This window comes from Gopherus flavomarginatus, chromosome 5 (assembly GCF_025201925.1).
Source record: "Gopherus flavomarginatus isolate rGopFla2 chromosome 5, rGopFla2.mat.asm, whole genome shotgun sequence".
Classification (NCBI taxonomy): domain Eukaryota; kingdom Metazoa; phylum Chordata; order Testudines; family Testudinidae; genus Gopherus; species Gopherus flavomarginatus.
In genome coordinates, this window is record NC_066621.1 from 154,849,277 (window position 1) to 154,864,534 (window position 15,258).

General features: G+C 41.0%; 1 protein-coding gene across 2 annotated transcripts in view; it reads left to right on the forward strand.

Moving 5' to 3' along the window:
* The window catches only part of SAV1 (salvador family WW domain containing protein 1), a 38,845-nt gene extending 23,707 nt beyond the window's left edge, over positions 1 to 15,138 (forward strand). For both annotated transcript variants that reach the window (XM_050954728.1, XM_050954729.1), the window contains exon 5: positions 13,634 to 15,138. In XM_050954728.1, the coding sequence (XP_050810685.1) occupies positions 13,634 to 13,835 (202 nt within the window). In that variant the 3' untranslated portion in view covers positions 13,836 to 15,138. The remainder of the gene's footprint in view (positions 1 to 13,633) is intronic.
* Positions 15,139 to 15,258: the final 120 nt, after the last annotated feature.

Genomic DNA, 15,258 nt, shown 5'->3' on the forward strand with positions numbered 1-15,258 from the left:
ATTGAGCATATCTTTTGGGAGAGGGTCAGTTGCAGCTTGAAGTATCCAGTTCATTCCTTTCCCCACCAAATAGAACTATTTTCTCTGTTCTGAGTTTGGGTTTTTAATTTTTATTTATTTGTAAATAAGCAGGAATTTCCTATACAGTTTTTCTCTAGGAAAAGTCTGTTCGTTTTTCCCTTTCCACTATAAGGAGCTGTCAGATGGAATTAAACCCCTGAAACTAAATACTAAGGGTTGGTCGAGACACCTATGGCTGGCCTGTGCTTGCTGACACAGGTTCACAGGGCTCAGGTTGCAGGACTGTTCAACTGCAGTGTAGACTCCTGGGCTTGGGCTGCAGCGTGGACTCTAGGACCTTGTGAGGCGGGACGATCTTAGAGCCCAGGCTCCAGCCCATGCCTGAAAGTCTACTGGAATTAAACAGCCCCACAGCTCAAGCCTTGCAAGTGTGGCTCAGCCGTGAGTGATTAATTGTAGTGTAGACATTCCCAAAGGTTTGTTCATAACCAACATGTGCAACTCACTCCATGGGAGTATGACTGTTGCCTCCTGGGTTTCCATGATCTCCAGAGGGCAAGGAAGCAATAATCCTGTAGTTGTTTAATCACACAGGTACGTGAAATGGCATATAAGAACACGGGGCTGATGAGTTTCACAATTTTTAAAGGAAGGTCCGTCTCTGGAGAAAAATGTTGCAAAGTGCTCCTTACTGTTCACGTCAACATGTCGAATAATACACTAGAGAGCCCAGAGTGTGTGACTTAGTCTTAATGTGTTTGATTCCAAGAACACTGCAGTTCCTTATGCTGGCTTTAGGAAATATAATCACATTCAATCTTTTCTAGCCTATTAACTATTTTTTAATTTCTTAAAGTAAACTTTGTACTGGAAACGAACGTACACAAATTTCACAACAAAATTACGAATTTTGCGTTTAGACTGTTGACAACTACATCCCTGCTCAAAAATCTTCGTTACTAAATAAAATTGAAAAAATGTATAACTATATTTTTAGAAGAAATTATGCTATTTTAGGAGCTAAGAGTCTGTCCCATAAGAATACATTTTTGACTCAATTCAGAGAAACAAATGAAATGTAGAGACCCGGCTCACCAGGGAGCAATAATACCACCAACAGGAAAAGCAACTAAGAACCTAGGGATTGTGGCTTTAATATTTTGCAATACGAAATCAATTTTTTGATAAATTAATAGAATTGTAGCAATGACTGCAGTTGCAGATTCATAGATTTTTGGATGACCTTCGGCAGCTTCCATATGCAGGTTTTTTTTAAAGAAGCTTCTGGTAATATAATTTAATGGGTTTTATAGCTACATGTGGCTACTGTAAAGATTTAAATTGGCATACATTCCAATGATAGTTTTATGCATCAAGGGTGTGTCCAGTTCCAGTAACCTGTTGGAAAGGATTGTTTCCTATGAGCACTCTTAGTTGCTGTCATTAACGGTGTTCTGTTCATTAGATGTTTGGAGTATCTAGTCAATGTCTGCTTTCAAACTATTTCAGTGTTAGGTGGGTTCTTGTCAGTGCACTCGTGGAAACCTGGGAATAGACAATCACAGATTCGTGGGAATGTCTGTAAATCCTGTGGGATGAGACAAATTTAGAGCAAGTTAAACTAGTCCAAAGAATTAAAATGTGATTCACATAGTTGAGAAGAAATAATGAATTTATATATAAACACAATACCAGTCAATTTTTCATTTTTCTATCTTAGAGTAGATCTGGTAGCAATATTAATAAGCACTTTATACATTCAGAGTATTTCACAATCATTGAATCCTCATCTTCCTCAGAGAGGTATTTATAATTGTGTATTATCCCCCAGGCTACAGATAGAGAAACTGAGGGCTTGGCCACACTTGAGAGTTACAGCGCTGCTGGTGGCTTTACAGCGCTGTAACTTACTCTCCGTCCACACTGGCAAGGCACATACAGCACTGTATCTCCCTGGATACAGCGCTACATGTACTCCACCTCGAGGAGAGGAATAAAGAGAACAGCACTGCTGTTGCAGTGCTGGGGTGCCAGTGTATACAGTGATTAATCATACTACCCTGTAACTGACCTTCAGAACCTTCCCATAATGCTTTTACATAAAGATAACACTCTTTGTTTTGTTGTGAACTGGGGGCTCCCGGAGCTGCTTATCTAAAAAACAAACACAGCTCCTGTTTGCTCAAGCAGAGGCAGGGGGATCCCTTTGGAATGTCCACAGCTAGTGTTTGCTTGAGGAGAGAAGCAGCACGGCGGGTGGGAGGGGGCGGGAGGTCCCTTTCGGAGAAGCTGCTTATCAGGTCTGTGAGGAAAAAAACAAAGAGGGCTATTTGCTTTCAGTTAATGAGGGAGGGGTGGGGGAAGAGATCAGAACTTTCAAGGCAGGGAGCTGACACAGTGTCAGCTCCAAAAATCCACTCTCTCTCCCCCACACTCCCTGTCACGTGCCACGCCACCCCCTTCCTTTGAAAAGCACGTTGCAGCCACTTGAACTCTGGGATAGCTGCCCATAATGCACCACTCCCAACACCGCTGCAAATGCTGCAAATGTGGCCACACTGCAGCGCTTTCCCTACGCAGTTATACGAAGACAACTTTAACTCCCAGCGCTGTACAGCTGCAAGTGTAGCCAAACCCTGAGAGAGAGAAAGTATAGACACAGCTGTATGTTTGTTCTGTCAAGCCCTAAACCAATAGAGGTATTTTTTGATAGTGAGGTAGAGTTTTAAAAATATAATGTAGAATCTCTAGAATATGATTTACTAGCTTTTAATTGGCAAACTACTTGACAGTTTTTCTTTAACAGGACTTTAAGTTTCAATGCCAGCTGCAATTCACAGTCCGAGACTTGTAGCAATTGCTTTCTCTTTCTCAGTTTCACAGTTTAACAGTAGCTTAATCATCTAGAATGATAAATCCAGTGTGAATGCAATAACAATGAGAAATTGGGGTCAAAACTTTCATTCCATATGCCACCCACAATATCATTTGTCTCCAGTGACAATATCATGTAACAAATTAAACATTGATAAAGCAGATATCAGATTTTTTTTTAATTTTGCCAAAATTAATATAGGTGAGGGATCACTGAGCAGGAAGTTAGCTCCTCTTGTTTAAAATTAAGTATTGCCAAGAAATTCAGGAAGTTTGCCTTGCTAAATGCATGAGAGGTGTGAACTAGAATCTGCCACATACTAAAGACCAGAAATATATTTCAATGTATTTGCTATATGTAGTAGGTATGGATCTTTTTCAGCATGTGGAATCTCACAAGGATCATCCTTGAAATGAAAAAGAATAGCCTAAATGGGTAGGAAGTGTCTTCCAAGCATCTGAACCAAATGACATTGGAATAACATTTTTCATCCACCTAAAGAGAAAAATCTTTTACGATATATGATTGTCTTCAGTTTATTTAAAGGCTATTAAAATGTTCAAGAGAAACAAATTACACACTGATGATGGTGGTTATGGGGAATGAAAAAGCCGAAGTTAAGAGGACAGAGCAGGAAATCCTTTGCATATAGTCACCTTTTGGCCTGGCCAACCATTTAGATTTTTTTCAGACAGTTCCATACATACTTTATTACATCAGCCAGTCTAGCTGCAGTGGAGCTGATGGTGTTAAATTACTGTTGTTCAGATTGCTTCTGTAGACGTTTGAAGTGTTGCCAGATGCGCTACGAGCCTCTTACCCATTGCTTAAAAAGCCAGAAATAGAAGGCATTGTTTGGATGCTCTTTATCTGGAAGACTGGGTGTACTTCAAGTAAACTCTCATTCCCATTCTTATTGGTGGCTCAATAACTCTTTAATCAGACACCTGATCTTCTACCCAACACTTCTGTTGGGAACTGACATTTGAAACTACAGCAACAAAAAACCGTGAGCAGCCCTACCTTGCTGATTCATTTCTGGCAGGCTGCCAGAAGATGCACAATTATAGCCACCCACGATCCCGCTTTAAAAAATAAAATAAAAGCTATGAAGTGACAGAACACCTCTGGACACAGCTTCGCTGTGTATGTTACATGCAGCTTTGTTCCCTACTCTTGCCAAGTAAATAGGAAGGAGTGTTCCCCCACTGAGAGCCGAATTTATCTGCCTGCTGCTAATCCTAAATGTTGTTCATTGATAAGTGTGTGACAACACTGAGTGAGGGAACATGAATCGGAGACCCTGCTCCACCTTCGCACAGTTCACCAGAGAGAGAAAAGGGGAGCGTTGCCTTGTCTGTAATTAGCACTGACTCGGGAGTAACCAGGCCTGTAAAAAATACAATAATAATAAATAAAAATGCTGACTTGTTTGGCATCAGCACATAAAGCTCTGGAACTGGATAACTTGCCTTGTTGTTGTTTGTTTACCTCCGTACTTAGGAGCCCTGTCATACCCCAGGGATCCCATAACTCTTTCCAAAAAATAAATGCCCCTGATCAGTGGTTAATAACTAGAGCTGGTTTTCTCATTGTGCTTTGCTTTGGAAAATAATGGGTTTGGCAATGGAAATGTGTCAAGTCATGGAATAAGATTAAACGTAATGAAAAGTCCGGATCTGAGCTTAAACCCTTTATATTTCAAACTAGTTTTCTTTGGATGCCAGCTGCACCCCTGAGTCCTCCCACTTTGCAGTGCACATGGAGCCTTTCTGGCCATCTGCCCTTTTTAATAATTATTAAATTATTAATGTTTTTATTTATAATTGCAGGTGGCAGTTTACTATGATATCCTTTCTTCTTCCTGGTCTCCTGGCTTGCAGCATCTTAAAGTAGACACTGTATTACTTCCACTCTATATATGCATCCATTTCCTCATCTAGTTTATTCAGACCTAGATGATGATCTTATTTTATTCGTTTTTGTTTTACTGATAGCTATAGCAAGTAGGTGCACATTTACACTTGAGAGAATACAAAATTAAATGAGTTGTATGTGGTTGCTGGACAAGGAAGATTAGACATTCTAATATCACCAGTAATTGTGCTAATAGGCTGTGTAAAATACAAGCCAGTATAATATAAAGTACTACACTGCAATTAGAAAACAAGACTCAAACCAGATTATACACAATTCTGGGAGTGGGAGTACAGAAAAATACTTTGTTTACAAAAAAAGTTGTGCAACCTGTCCCGGTTACAGGGCTAGCTTCACCCTTGACCTCTCTCCAGTGACAGGCTCTGCACCATCACTGCTCTAAGGATGAAAACCTTGTCTCTGGGCTACAACACCCATGTTTTCCAACCTTGTTTTCCCAGCACCTGCAAGAGACTCCCTTTTGGGAATAAAATACACTAGGTAAATACAGTGCCTCAGAACAGCTCCTTCAAAACAAAGTCATGTTTATTTATGCATAGGAGAGAAATAGGTTAAACCAATAAAACACCTATACACACATCCGACGAAGTGGGTATTCACCCAAGAATGCTCATGTTCCAAAACGTCTGTTAGTCTATAAGGTCCCACAGGATTCTTTGCTGCTTTTACAGATCCAGACTAACACAGCTACCCCTCTGACACTATACACACATTACTTACCTTAAGCTTAGCATTTCCCTCCAAGCACAAATCAGCACAGGCAGCCTTGCTTCTGGAGACCCAGGTTCCATGTGCTTCTCTATAGACACTGCCAATGTGTGTGTCTTTTTTTTTTTTTTGGTCTTTTTTTTTTTTTTTTAAATCCAGGCCGGCCTTTTTGTTCTGTGTCCACAGACTGGCGCCCCCTCCTCTTGCCAGACTTGTCTGACCCTGAGGGTTTGTTTACACTTGCACTTCATCAGCAAAACGTTTGTCATTCAGGGGTGTTAAAAAAAAAAAAAAAACAAAAAACAAAAACCTCAAACCCCGAATGCCGCAAATTTTACCAACGAACAGCGCCGGTGTGAAAAGCACTTTGTCAGCAGGAGCGCTCTCCTGCCAACACAGCCGCTGCCGCTCGTGAGGGATGGAAGTGTTTTGTTGGCAGGAGAGCTCTGTCCTGCCAACAAACAGCAGCTGCACTGCGCACTTTTTAGTGGCACAGCTTTAGCGGCACAGCCATGTTGCTAAAAGCCTCAGAGTGGAGATAGACCATCAAAGAGAATAGTCCAGTCCAGTCATTGTCTTGTAAGTATTGGTAGATGGCTGGTTATCTGAAGCCATTGTGCTCCTTTGTTGGGTCATGCGAATAACTCCTGCAAGAATTAACCGCCTTGTCACCCGTATGGCAGACTATGCCATGACAATCAAACAGATGTACATGTAATCTTCATAAAAATAATACAAATATCCCACATTCTTCGCACAGCCATTTCGCTGAGTTCTGTTAATTTCATGCTTTGGAGGAGGGACTTGAAACTTTGCTGGAGGTGGTTGGCCTTGTTGTCAGTGATGTGCCTTTTCCTGTTCCAGTGAAAACGTGCTTAAATCTGGCCACGTTATAAGCCTTTGAATAACTGAAATTTGCACATGCTCCATAGACACTTCCTAGAGTTTGGCAGCTGAATTCTCCATGGATTCCATCTGCACAGAGGATGCTGCAGGGTCTGAGCAGGATTCCCTGCACGTATAGCTTCAGGCTGCAGCAGGCCACCTCACTGCAAAGATAAAACAGCACAAGGTGCTGAGTCTCCGAGCCTGGGTCAATTGACTCGCACTTGTGGGGCTCGGGCTGCGGGGCTACAGATTGTAGTGTACATGTTCGGGCTGGAGCTCAGGCTCTCTGACCCTCCCTGGGTCTCAGCCCAAACCTGAACATCCACACTTCTATTTGTAGTCCCATAGCCCAAGTCCTATGAGCCCAAGTCAATTGACTCAGGTTCTGAGACTCTGCGCCACGGGTTTTTCTTGGCGCCAAACCCCAAACAGAGATCTGGGAGAATCTTTCTCATGAGTTCTCAATGCTTCCTCTGTTAGCACCCAGACAGTGCAGTGGTGGAAGCTACCTGAATCGAATGCAGATGGGACAAGAGCAAGACCTTTGCCAGGGGTGGAGGAACTATATTAGGATGAAGAATGTGGAAGGGAGGCTGGGACGAAGAGCCTTGGGGCCAAAAGTGGGTGGGAACAGGGACTGACTGGGCAGGAGTCTGTGGGGCCTGGATGGGGGACTGGGATAAGGAACCTCTGGAGGCGTTCTGAAACTGGGAGCCAAGGTTGTGGAGGTGGAGGAAGGCCTTTGAGAGTATGTCTATACGGCAATTGGAAACCCGCAGCTGGCCCACACTGGGTGATGTGGGCTTGGGCTAAAGGACTGTTTAATTGTGGAGTAACCATTCAGGATAATGCTGCACCTGATCTCTGGGACCTTCCCCTCCTCGCAGGATCCTGGAGCCTGGGCTCCAAGCTGAGCCCAGATGTCTGCACCACAATTAAACAGTCTCTTAACCCAAGTGCTGAAAGCCTGAGTCAGCTGCCGTGAGTCAGCTGCTGATTTTTAATTGCAGTGGGACATACCCTGAGCGGGGGAGTTGGATGAGGAGTCTGGGACAAGAAGCTATGAGTGAGTAAGGAGGCAGGAGGGAGGATTAGGACAGGGATAGGTTGGAGAGGACAAGGGCAGAAGAAGTCAGGCTTGGGATGGAACAGGCAGAAGGATCGGTGACACCTAGAATGCACTGCCCTCCAGAGCCTGGAATGGAAACCACGATTCCTGAGTCTCATCAGTCCTCTGCTGTCAGCAACTATCTGAAACCCCCCACTGGCAGAGTTGGCATGTGGGTGTCAATATGATGCCAATTGTTTTTTTAACCTATAAATTACATACAAAAAATGACACTGAAAACATTAGCATTGCAATTCAAGCACTGTAAAATCAGGAAATTCTAGATTAAGGTTGCCTGTGCAACCTAATTTACCCCTTTTGTGTGTATGCATTAGGGTAGTCTTTTATTACATGATCACGTACTTTTTTCCACAGGACCCTGTCTTATTCAATGCAGCGGATGGACCAATGTACTGTGGATGAATTAGTGTTGTGTAATGAAAGAGGTGGGTGTCTGTAGGACCCCAGCCTTATCTGTTTCAGAAGTTGAAAGGTGTGGAGTGAAAAAGGCAGGGGATTGCGGGAAGAGAAATATGGGCTCATGGTTAAGGCAGTTGGAGAATTTTGTCCCTGCGTTTGCTACAGAATTCCTCCATGATGCTGGTCAAGTCACTTAAACCAAACTTTTCATAGGTGGTCACTAATTGTGGGTTCCTCATTCTCTGGATGCCCAGCTCAAGAACCCAGGGTCTTGATTTGTAGGTGTGCTGAGCACTCAAAGCAGCAGCTGATGTCAGTGAGAGCTGTGCTTTGAACATACAAAGCTATGTATAATGCTGTGTGCTCAGGAAAATGGGGTCTTAGGCATTTCAAATCAGACACCCAAACTTAGTAGACACTTGACCTTGATCTCGCTCTTTGCCTCAGTTCCTCATCTGTAAAGTGAGGATCCCCCTCATTGCACAAGGGTGTTGTGAAAATAAATTCACCTCTGTGAAGCCTTCACATACGAAAGTGATGAGCCATAGAAGCACTGAGGAGGAAATGATTCATTCTGTATTGAGAGCAGGGTTTGAATAGTGTGTGGTGAATAGAGCCTAGGGCCACACATTGAACGAGGAAGTAAAACTGGACTCTGGACTAGTTTTCCAGTTCCCTTCCAGGACTAAACAATGCTAGTTCTGAGCCTGGAAAATGATTTGCAGGAGAACTGGTCTCGTCTTGATTCGTCACAAGACTAGATGGGCGGTATTTACATGAAATGAAACATTCAGGAGACTTCCATTAAATTCAGCTGGGTTAGTGAAAGGTGGGAGGAGTGAATGTTTGAATGTACCTAATGTCAGCAGCTTGGAATATACTAAAAAGCCTATGAGAGTCTGTGATGATCACAGGAAAGTTAGATGTTTATGTATTCCCAAAAAGCGATGAAAATCATGATGTTTAAACAGTAAAACAGAATTGCTTTATACAAAGGATAAACTTAGAAGCACTGTCTGTAACTGAGCCTTGACATCTTTATCTAGCGATTTGCTGCTTTGTAATGGAAGTGACTACCTATATGTGATAGCGAATGAGCTTTCTAAATGTAATCGGCTAAAAACCTACTAAATAGTGAACTTCAGGTATTCATTCTTAGTAGCCAGTGACATTCAAAAACCACTCCACTATATGCTTCTCTTTCCAGCCTCTCCACCTCGCGTGAGGGTTTTATCATAATATGCCTCACCCTCAGTCTTGCTGGGTGACAAATCTGACCTTTAACAAAGGCTGTTGAGCTCTAGTCTTTTGGGTGTTTTATTGCATCTTGTCATGGTATAATCCCCACTCTGAACCTTAGCGTCCAAGAGATGGGGTACCAGCATGAATTTCTCTAAGCTTGATTACCAGCTTAGTACCTGTAGCGCTGCCACCAATCAGGAATTCCAGTGCCTGGTACACTCAGGTCCCCCCCAAAACCTTGCCCGGGGACCCCCAAGACCCAGACCCTCTGGATCTTAACACAAGGAAAGTAAACCCTTTCCCTCACCGTTGCCTCTCCCAGGCTTCCCCTCCCTGGGTTACCCTGGAAGATCACTGTGATTCAAACGCCTTGAATCTTAAAACAGAGAGGAAAATGCACCTTCTCCCCTCCTTCTCTCTTCCCCTCCCAGACTCTCCCTGAGAGAGAAAGTAATCCTAACATAGAGAGAAAATAACCTCTCTCTCTCCCCCTTCCCTCCTTTCTCCCCACCAGTTCCCTGGTGGATCCAGACCCTGTCCCCTGGGGTCTCACACCAGAAAAAAAAAACAATCAGGTTCTTAAACAAGAAACTTTTAATTAAAGAAAGAAAAAACAGTAAAAATTATTTGTAATTTTAAGATGGAATAGGTACAGGGTCTTTCAGCTATAGACACTGGGAATACCCTTCCAGCCTAAGTATACAAGTACAAATTAAAATCCTTTCAGCAAAATACAAATTTGAACTCCTTCCAGCCAAATACACATTTGCAAATAAAGAAAACAAACATAAGCCTAACTTGCCTTAGCACCTAGTACTTACTATTTTGAATCTATAAGAACCTGTATCAGGGAGATTGGAGAGAAACCTGGTTGCACCTCTGGTCCCTCTGAGCCCCCAGAGTGAACAACCACCAAAAAACTAACAGCACACACAAAACTTCCCTCCCTCAAGATTTGAAAGTATCCTGTCCTCTGATTGGTCCTCTGGTCAGGTGACAGCCAGGCTCACTGTTCTTGTTAACCCTTTCCAGGCAAAGGGATATGAAGCAGTTTTGTTCTATTAACTTTTACTTATCTGTTTATGACACATCTGTCTGTAGTTTTACAGTCTTTCACCTTATGCATCTTGCTTTTATTCCTTATCTTGTTCCCACATCAAGGAAAACATTGCCAACACAACAACCCCTTCTTTGCGTCCTTTCATTTTGAGTCCCCTACTTCAGAGACACTCCGCTATGACTGGTAGTTGGGTTTTTTAGGACTGTGAAGCAATTAAAAAAAAAAATTAATCGTGTTTAATTGTGCTGTTAAACAATAAGAGTACCATTTGTTTATTTTTTGATGTTTTCTACATTTTCAAATATATTGATTTCAATTACATACAGAATACAAAGTGTACAGTGCTTAATTTATATTTATTTTTATTACAAATATTTGCACTGTAAAAAACAGAAGAAATAGTATTTTTCAGTTCACCTGATACAAGTACAGTAGTTGAACTTACAAATGTAGAATTACGTGCAAAGCATAACTGCATTCAGAAACAAAACACTGTAAAACTTTAGACCCTATAAATCCACTCAATCCTATTTCTTGTTCGGCCAAGCGCTCAGACAAACAAGTTTGTTTACATTTGCAGGAGAAGCTGCTACCCACTTCTTGTTCGCAATGGCACCTGAAAGTGAGACCAGGCGTTCGTATAGCACTGTTGTAGGCAGTGTCACAAGATATTTACATGCCAGATGTGCTAAAGATTCATATGTCCTTTCATGCTTCAGCCACCATTCCAGGGGACGTGCGTCCATGCTGATGATGGGTTCTACTCAATAACAATCCAAAGCAGTGCAAACTAACACATTTTCATTGTCTGAGTCAAATGCCAGCAGCAGAAGGTTGATTTTCTTTTTTGCTGGTTCAGGTTCTGTAGTTTCTGCATTGGAGTGTTGCTCTTTTAAGACCTGAAAGCATGCTCCACGTCTCATCCCTCTCAGATTTTGGAAGGCACTTCAGATTCTTAAACCTTGGGTCCAGTGCTGTAGCTATCCATAGAAATCTCACATTGAAAGCTGCTAAGAAAGTGTTCTTAAAACAAACATGCTGAATCAGCATCTGAGATCTAATATGTGGCAGAAATGCTGGTAAAAGAGAGCTGGAGACATACAATTCTCCCCCAAAGAGTTATTCACAAATTTATTTAGTGCCTTTTTATTTAATGAGCATCATCAGCATGGAAGCATGTCCTCTGGAATGGTGGCCGAGGCATGAAGTGGCATACCAATGACTGCTTACTTATACCCATGACTGCGTGTAACCCACTGTATGAGCGATGTACCCTCACTGCTTCCCTACTGCTTCTTGATCCCACTCACCATACACCCCGCATTGGGGGACCTTACAGACTGTATATGTTATGTGCTAACCAATTCCCACATACCAGCGTCCCCCTATACTCTGTATGTTGCCCCCAATGACCAACAACTGACGCTTTGAACTCTTTGTATCATTTTTATTTAAACATTCTCTAATAAACTTTTATATCTGACATGTAAATACCTTGCAATTCTGGCTACAAAAGTGCCATGGGAACACCTGTTCTCACTTTCTGGTGACATTGTAATGGAGAAGCGAGCAGTATTATCTTCCGTAAATGTGTAAACACTTGTTTGTCTTAGCGATTGACTGAACAAAAAGTAGGACTGAGTGGACTTGTAGGCTCTTAAGTTTCACATTGTTTTGTTTTTGAGTGCAGTTACATAACAAAAAAAATCTACATTTGTAAGTTGCACTAACATGATAAAGAGATTGCACTACAGTACTTGTATGAGGTGAACTGAAAAAATACTATTTCTTCTATCATTTTTACAATGCAAGTATTTGTAATAAAAGTTCATGTAAAGTAAGCACTGTACACTTTGTATTCTGTATTTTAATTTAAATTAATATATTTGAAAATGTAGACAAACATCCAAAATATTTAATACATTTCAATTGGTATTCTATTGTTTAACATGCAATTAAAACTGCGATTAATCGTGATTAATTTTTTAAATCATGATTAATTTTTTTCAAGTTAAATCGCATGAGTTAACTGATTAATCAACAGCCTTAGGGGGTTCCTCTCCCCCCTCCCCCACTTTCTTGTGTTTTGCATGCTTCCCTGTTTTTCTATAGATGACATTTTAGCTTTCCCAGCAGTTATTCCTAACCTGTTTGTCACTGGGCAATCTCCCACCCCCTACTGTACAATCATCTGTACATACTTTCATGATAAGGATATAAATGAAGGGAGGAAGATTTGACATATCAGAAGATCGTAGCATGAGGAGTAGTAACAGAAGGAAGGAAAACTAAATAGGGAAATATTCAACAATAATTGCAGCTAAGTAGTGAACTTGGACTGTACTGGTTGATATAATGCAGGTTAGCTCAGACAATAAAGGCATGTACTATGCAGTCCTGCAAAACCCAGAAGGTCTCATTAGTTTACCCATGCTGCCATATTTTGCCTTGTTCATTTATGCAATTGTAACCATTCTAATAAACGGACAATAAAACAGTTCAGTGATCAATAATGCTGACTTGCTTTAAGGATACATTTGGGCAACCTTCATTTTGCTTCATTTGCTTGATTATGTGGAAATGTGAAACTGAGCTATAGGTCGAACATTCCAACAGGAGAGCACTCTAAAGGCGTTCCATTACAAAACAGAGGGCTCACTTTTTGAACTTTGTTGTCTGTACTGTAAGTGTAGCAGGTACAGTAGAACTCTGGATTAGCCAAGAGCTGTACAATATCATACTTCACCAGCTGTAATAGTTAGGGCGAGGACGCTTTAGGAGCAGACCGATACTGTGAGTGGAGAAGGGACATTGCAAAGCCTGTGGAATTCAGCTATCTAGGAGGCAGGCATTTGGGAGGACTGGGTTAATCAGCTGACAGACTTGCTTATTCTTTCAAGTTACTCTGTTGACCTCCCAAGCTCCCTACAGTATGTACACAAAATTCAAACCACTCTTATTTAGGGGGATTTCTTGTGGGGTTTTATTAAATTTTTTTTAATGCCTCCAGAATGTATTTACTACCTTTGGTTAATAGCAGTTGCTTGCAAGTGTCTTAAATAATTTTATATTTGTTCTTACAAAATGATTTGGTATTTTTACATTAATATATATCGACAGTATGGTTGAGTGATTCCTCTGTGTAGCTTTGTGGGATACCTCTTCCCTTAAGAAACAAATTACTGTAGAGATTAACCAAACTAATTTTAATTGTGGAAGTATGCGGCTATCAGAAATAGGTTCATCAGTATCAACTACTAAAAATGTCATTAGTGGATTCACAATTACAAAATGATATGCATAATGTTTTATGTACGTGTTTTCTTATAATGGCATGTAAATACACATCTCATACATATATATCTCAAAACAGATATGATCACATTCTGAAGTGGGAACTCTTCCAACTAGCTGATCTAGATACATACCAGGGAATGTTGAAGCTGCTCTTCATGAAAGAACTGGAACGAATTGTTAAACTGTATGAAGCATACAGGCAAGCCCTTCTCACGGAGCTGGAGAATCGCAAGCTAAGGCAGAAGTGGTATGCACAACAACACGGCAAGAATTTTTAAGCTTAAGTTTTTTTTTAAATGGAATTTCATAAGGACACTAAGAGCTTTAAAAGATTTTTATTTTTTTTAAACCATGAACAAGTGCTTTGGTTTAAAAGGCAGCTTATTTGTGTTGATGTTGCACCTTTGTCATTAATTATCCTCTTGAATGTTTTTCTACATATATAAGGTATTGTTTATAGAATGAAAAACATGTTTGTTATTCTTTTTCTGTACAAAAAAGTTAGTTTATTATTCTGAGAACCAGTATGGAGGAAAAAACACTTGATTCTGGTATCTCCTTTTAGCAGACAGCTGTATTAAGAAGCTGTCTATATATTTTAACATGGTGATAAATGCAATTATAAGTAATGTCCTGGATGCAAAACAATCTTGTTAAAATCCAAATGAATAAGTTTATTTCCCTTCAGATGCCCGGTGTGTCTCTGGGGAGAGGCTGTTCTTTGTGCAACATCTAAGCTAAGATGTTTACTGCTTTAATGTACAGAAACACTGACACTGTTACTTTACAGTAACACTCAGTAATATTACTAAATAGTGCAGAAGCATAGATTATTTTTTCAATCAGAACAAAATGCTTCATTGATGAAGTATGAGGTGCCTTGTATTTTTTACTGTTATATGCATCGTCTCACTTTAGATTTGCCAGCAGTCTGCACAGAACTTTGTCATGGGGCAAGATACCTGCAGCCTCTTCAAGACTAAGGGCTGGTCAGCAGTTCAAATATAGGTCAACCTAGCCGCGTTGCCCAGGTTTGAAAAATTCATACCCCTGAGACACATAGTTAAGCTGACCTAACCCCCGGTGTAGACAGCGCTAGGTCAGCAAAAGCATTCCTCCCTCAATCTAGCTACTGCATCGCTGGGGGGTGGATTACCTACATCGATGAGAGAATCCCCTCCATTGCTGTAGAAGTGTCTGTGCTACAGCAGTGCCACGGCAGCTGTGTTGCTGGAGCATTTCCAGTGTGGACATACCCTAAGACCTGCAAGCTGCTCCACATGCATGTTGAGCTAACTGCAGTTGGAAAGCAATAGAATTATCTAACTGACTTATCAGCCATAAATCTCCATGATAAAATCAGGGATGCTTTTTTTGCAAAAGTGTTGTCTTGTAACGAGGTTTTCTTTACACATGAAGTTTTTAACCTGCACAGCTACCCCTTCCAGGATCATACTTTGGTTGATTTGTTGTTTATGGCGCCTTCTTTTAGTGCAATAAATATTGTTGCAAATAAGAAAATACATTTCCTGTAAATCCCATCAGTTCAATAAATTCAATTTTTTGCTTTAAATAAGAAAAGCGTGAATATCATTGTTTTACCGAGATTAAAATTTGAACAAAACGTAGCAAAAATATTTTTTGCCTTTTTAAAAGATCAGAGAAAATTGCTTCCAAGAAGATCCTCCTAATCATGAAAAT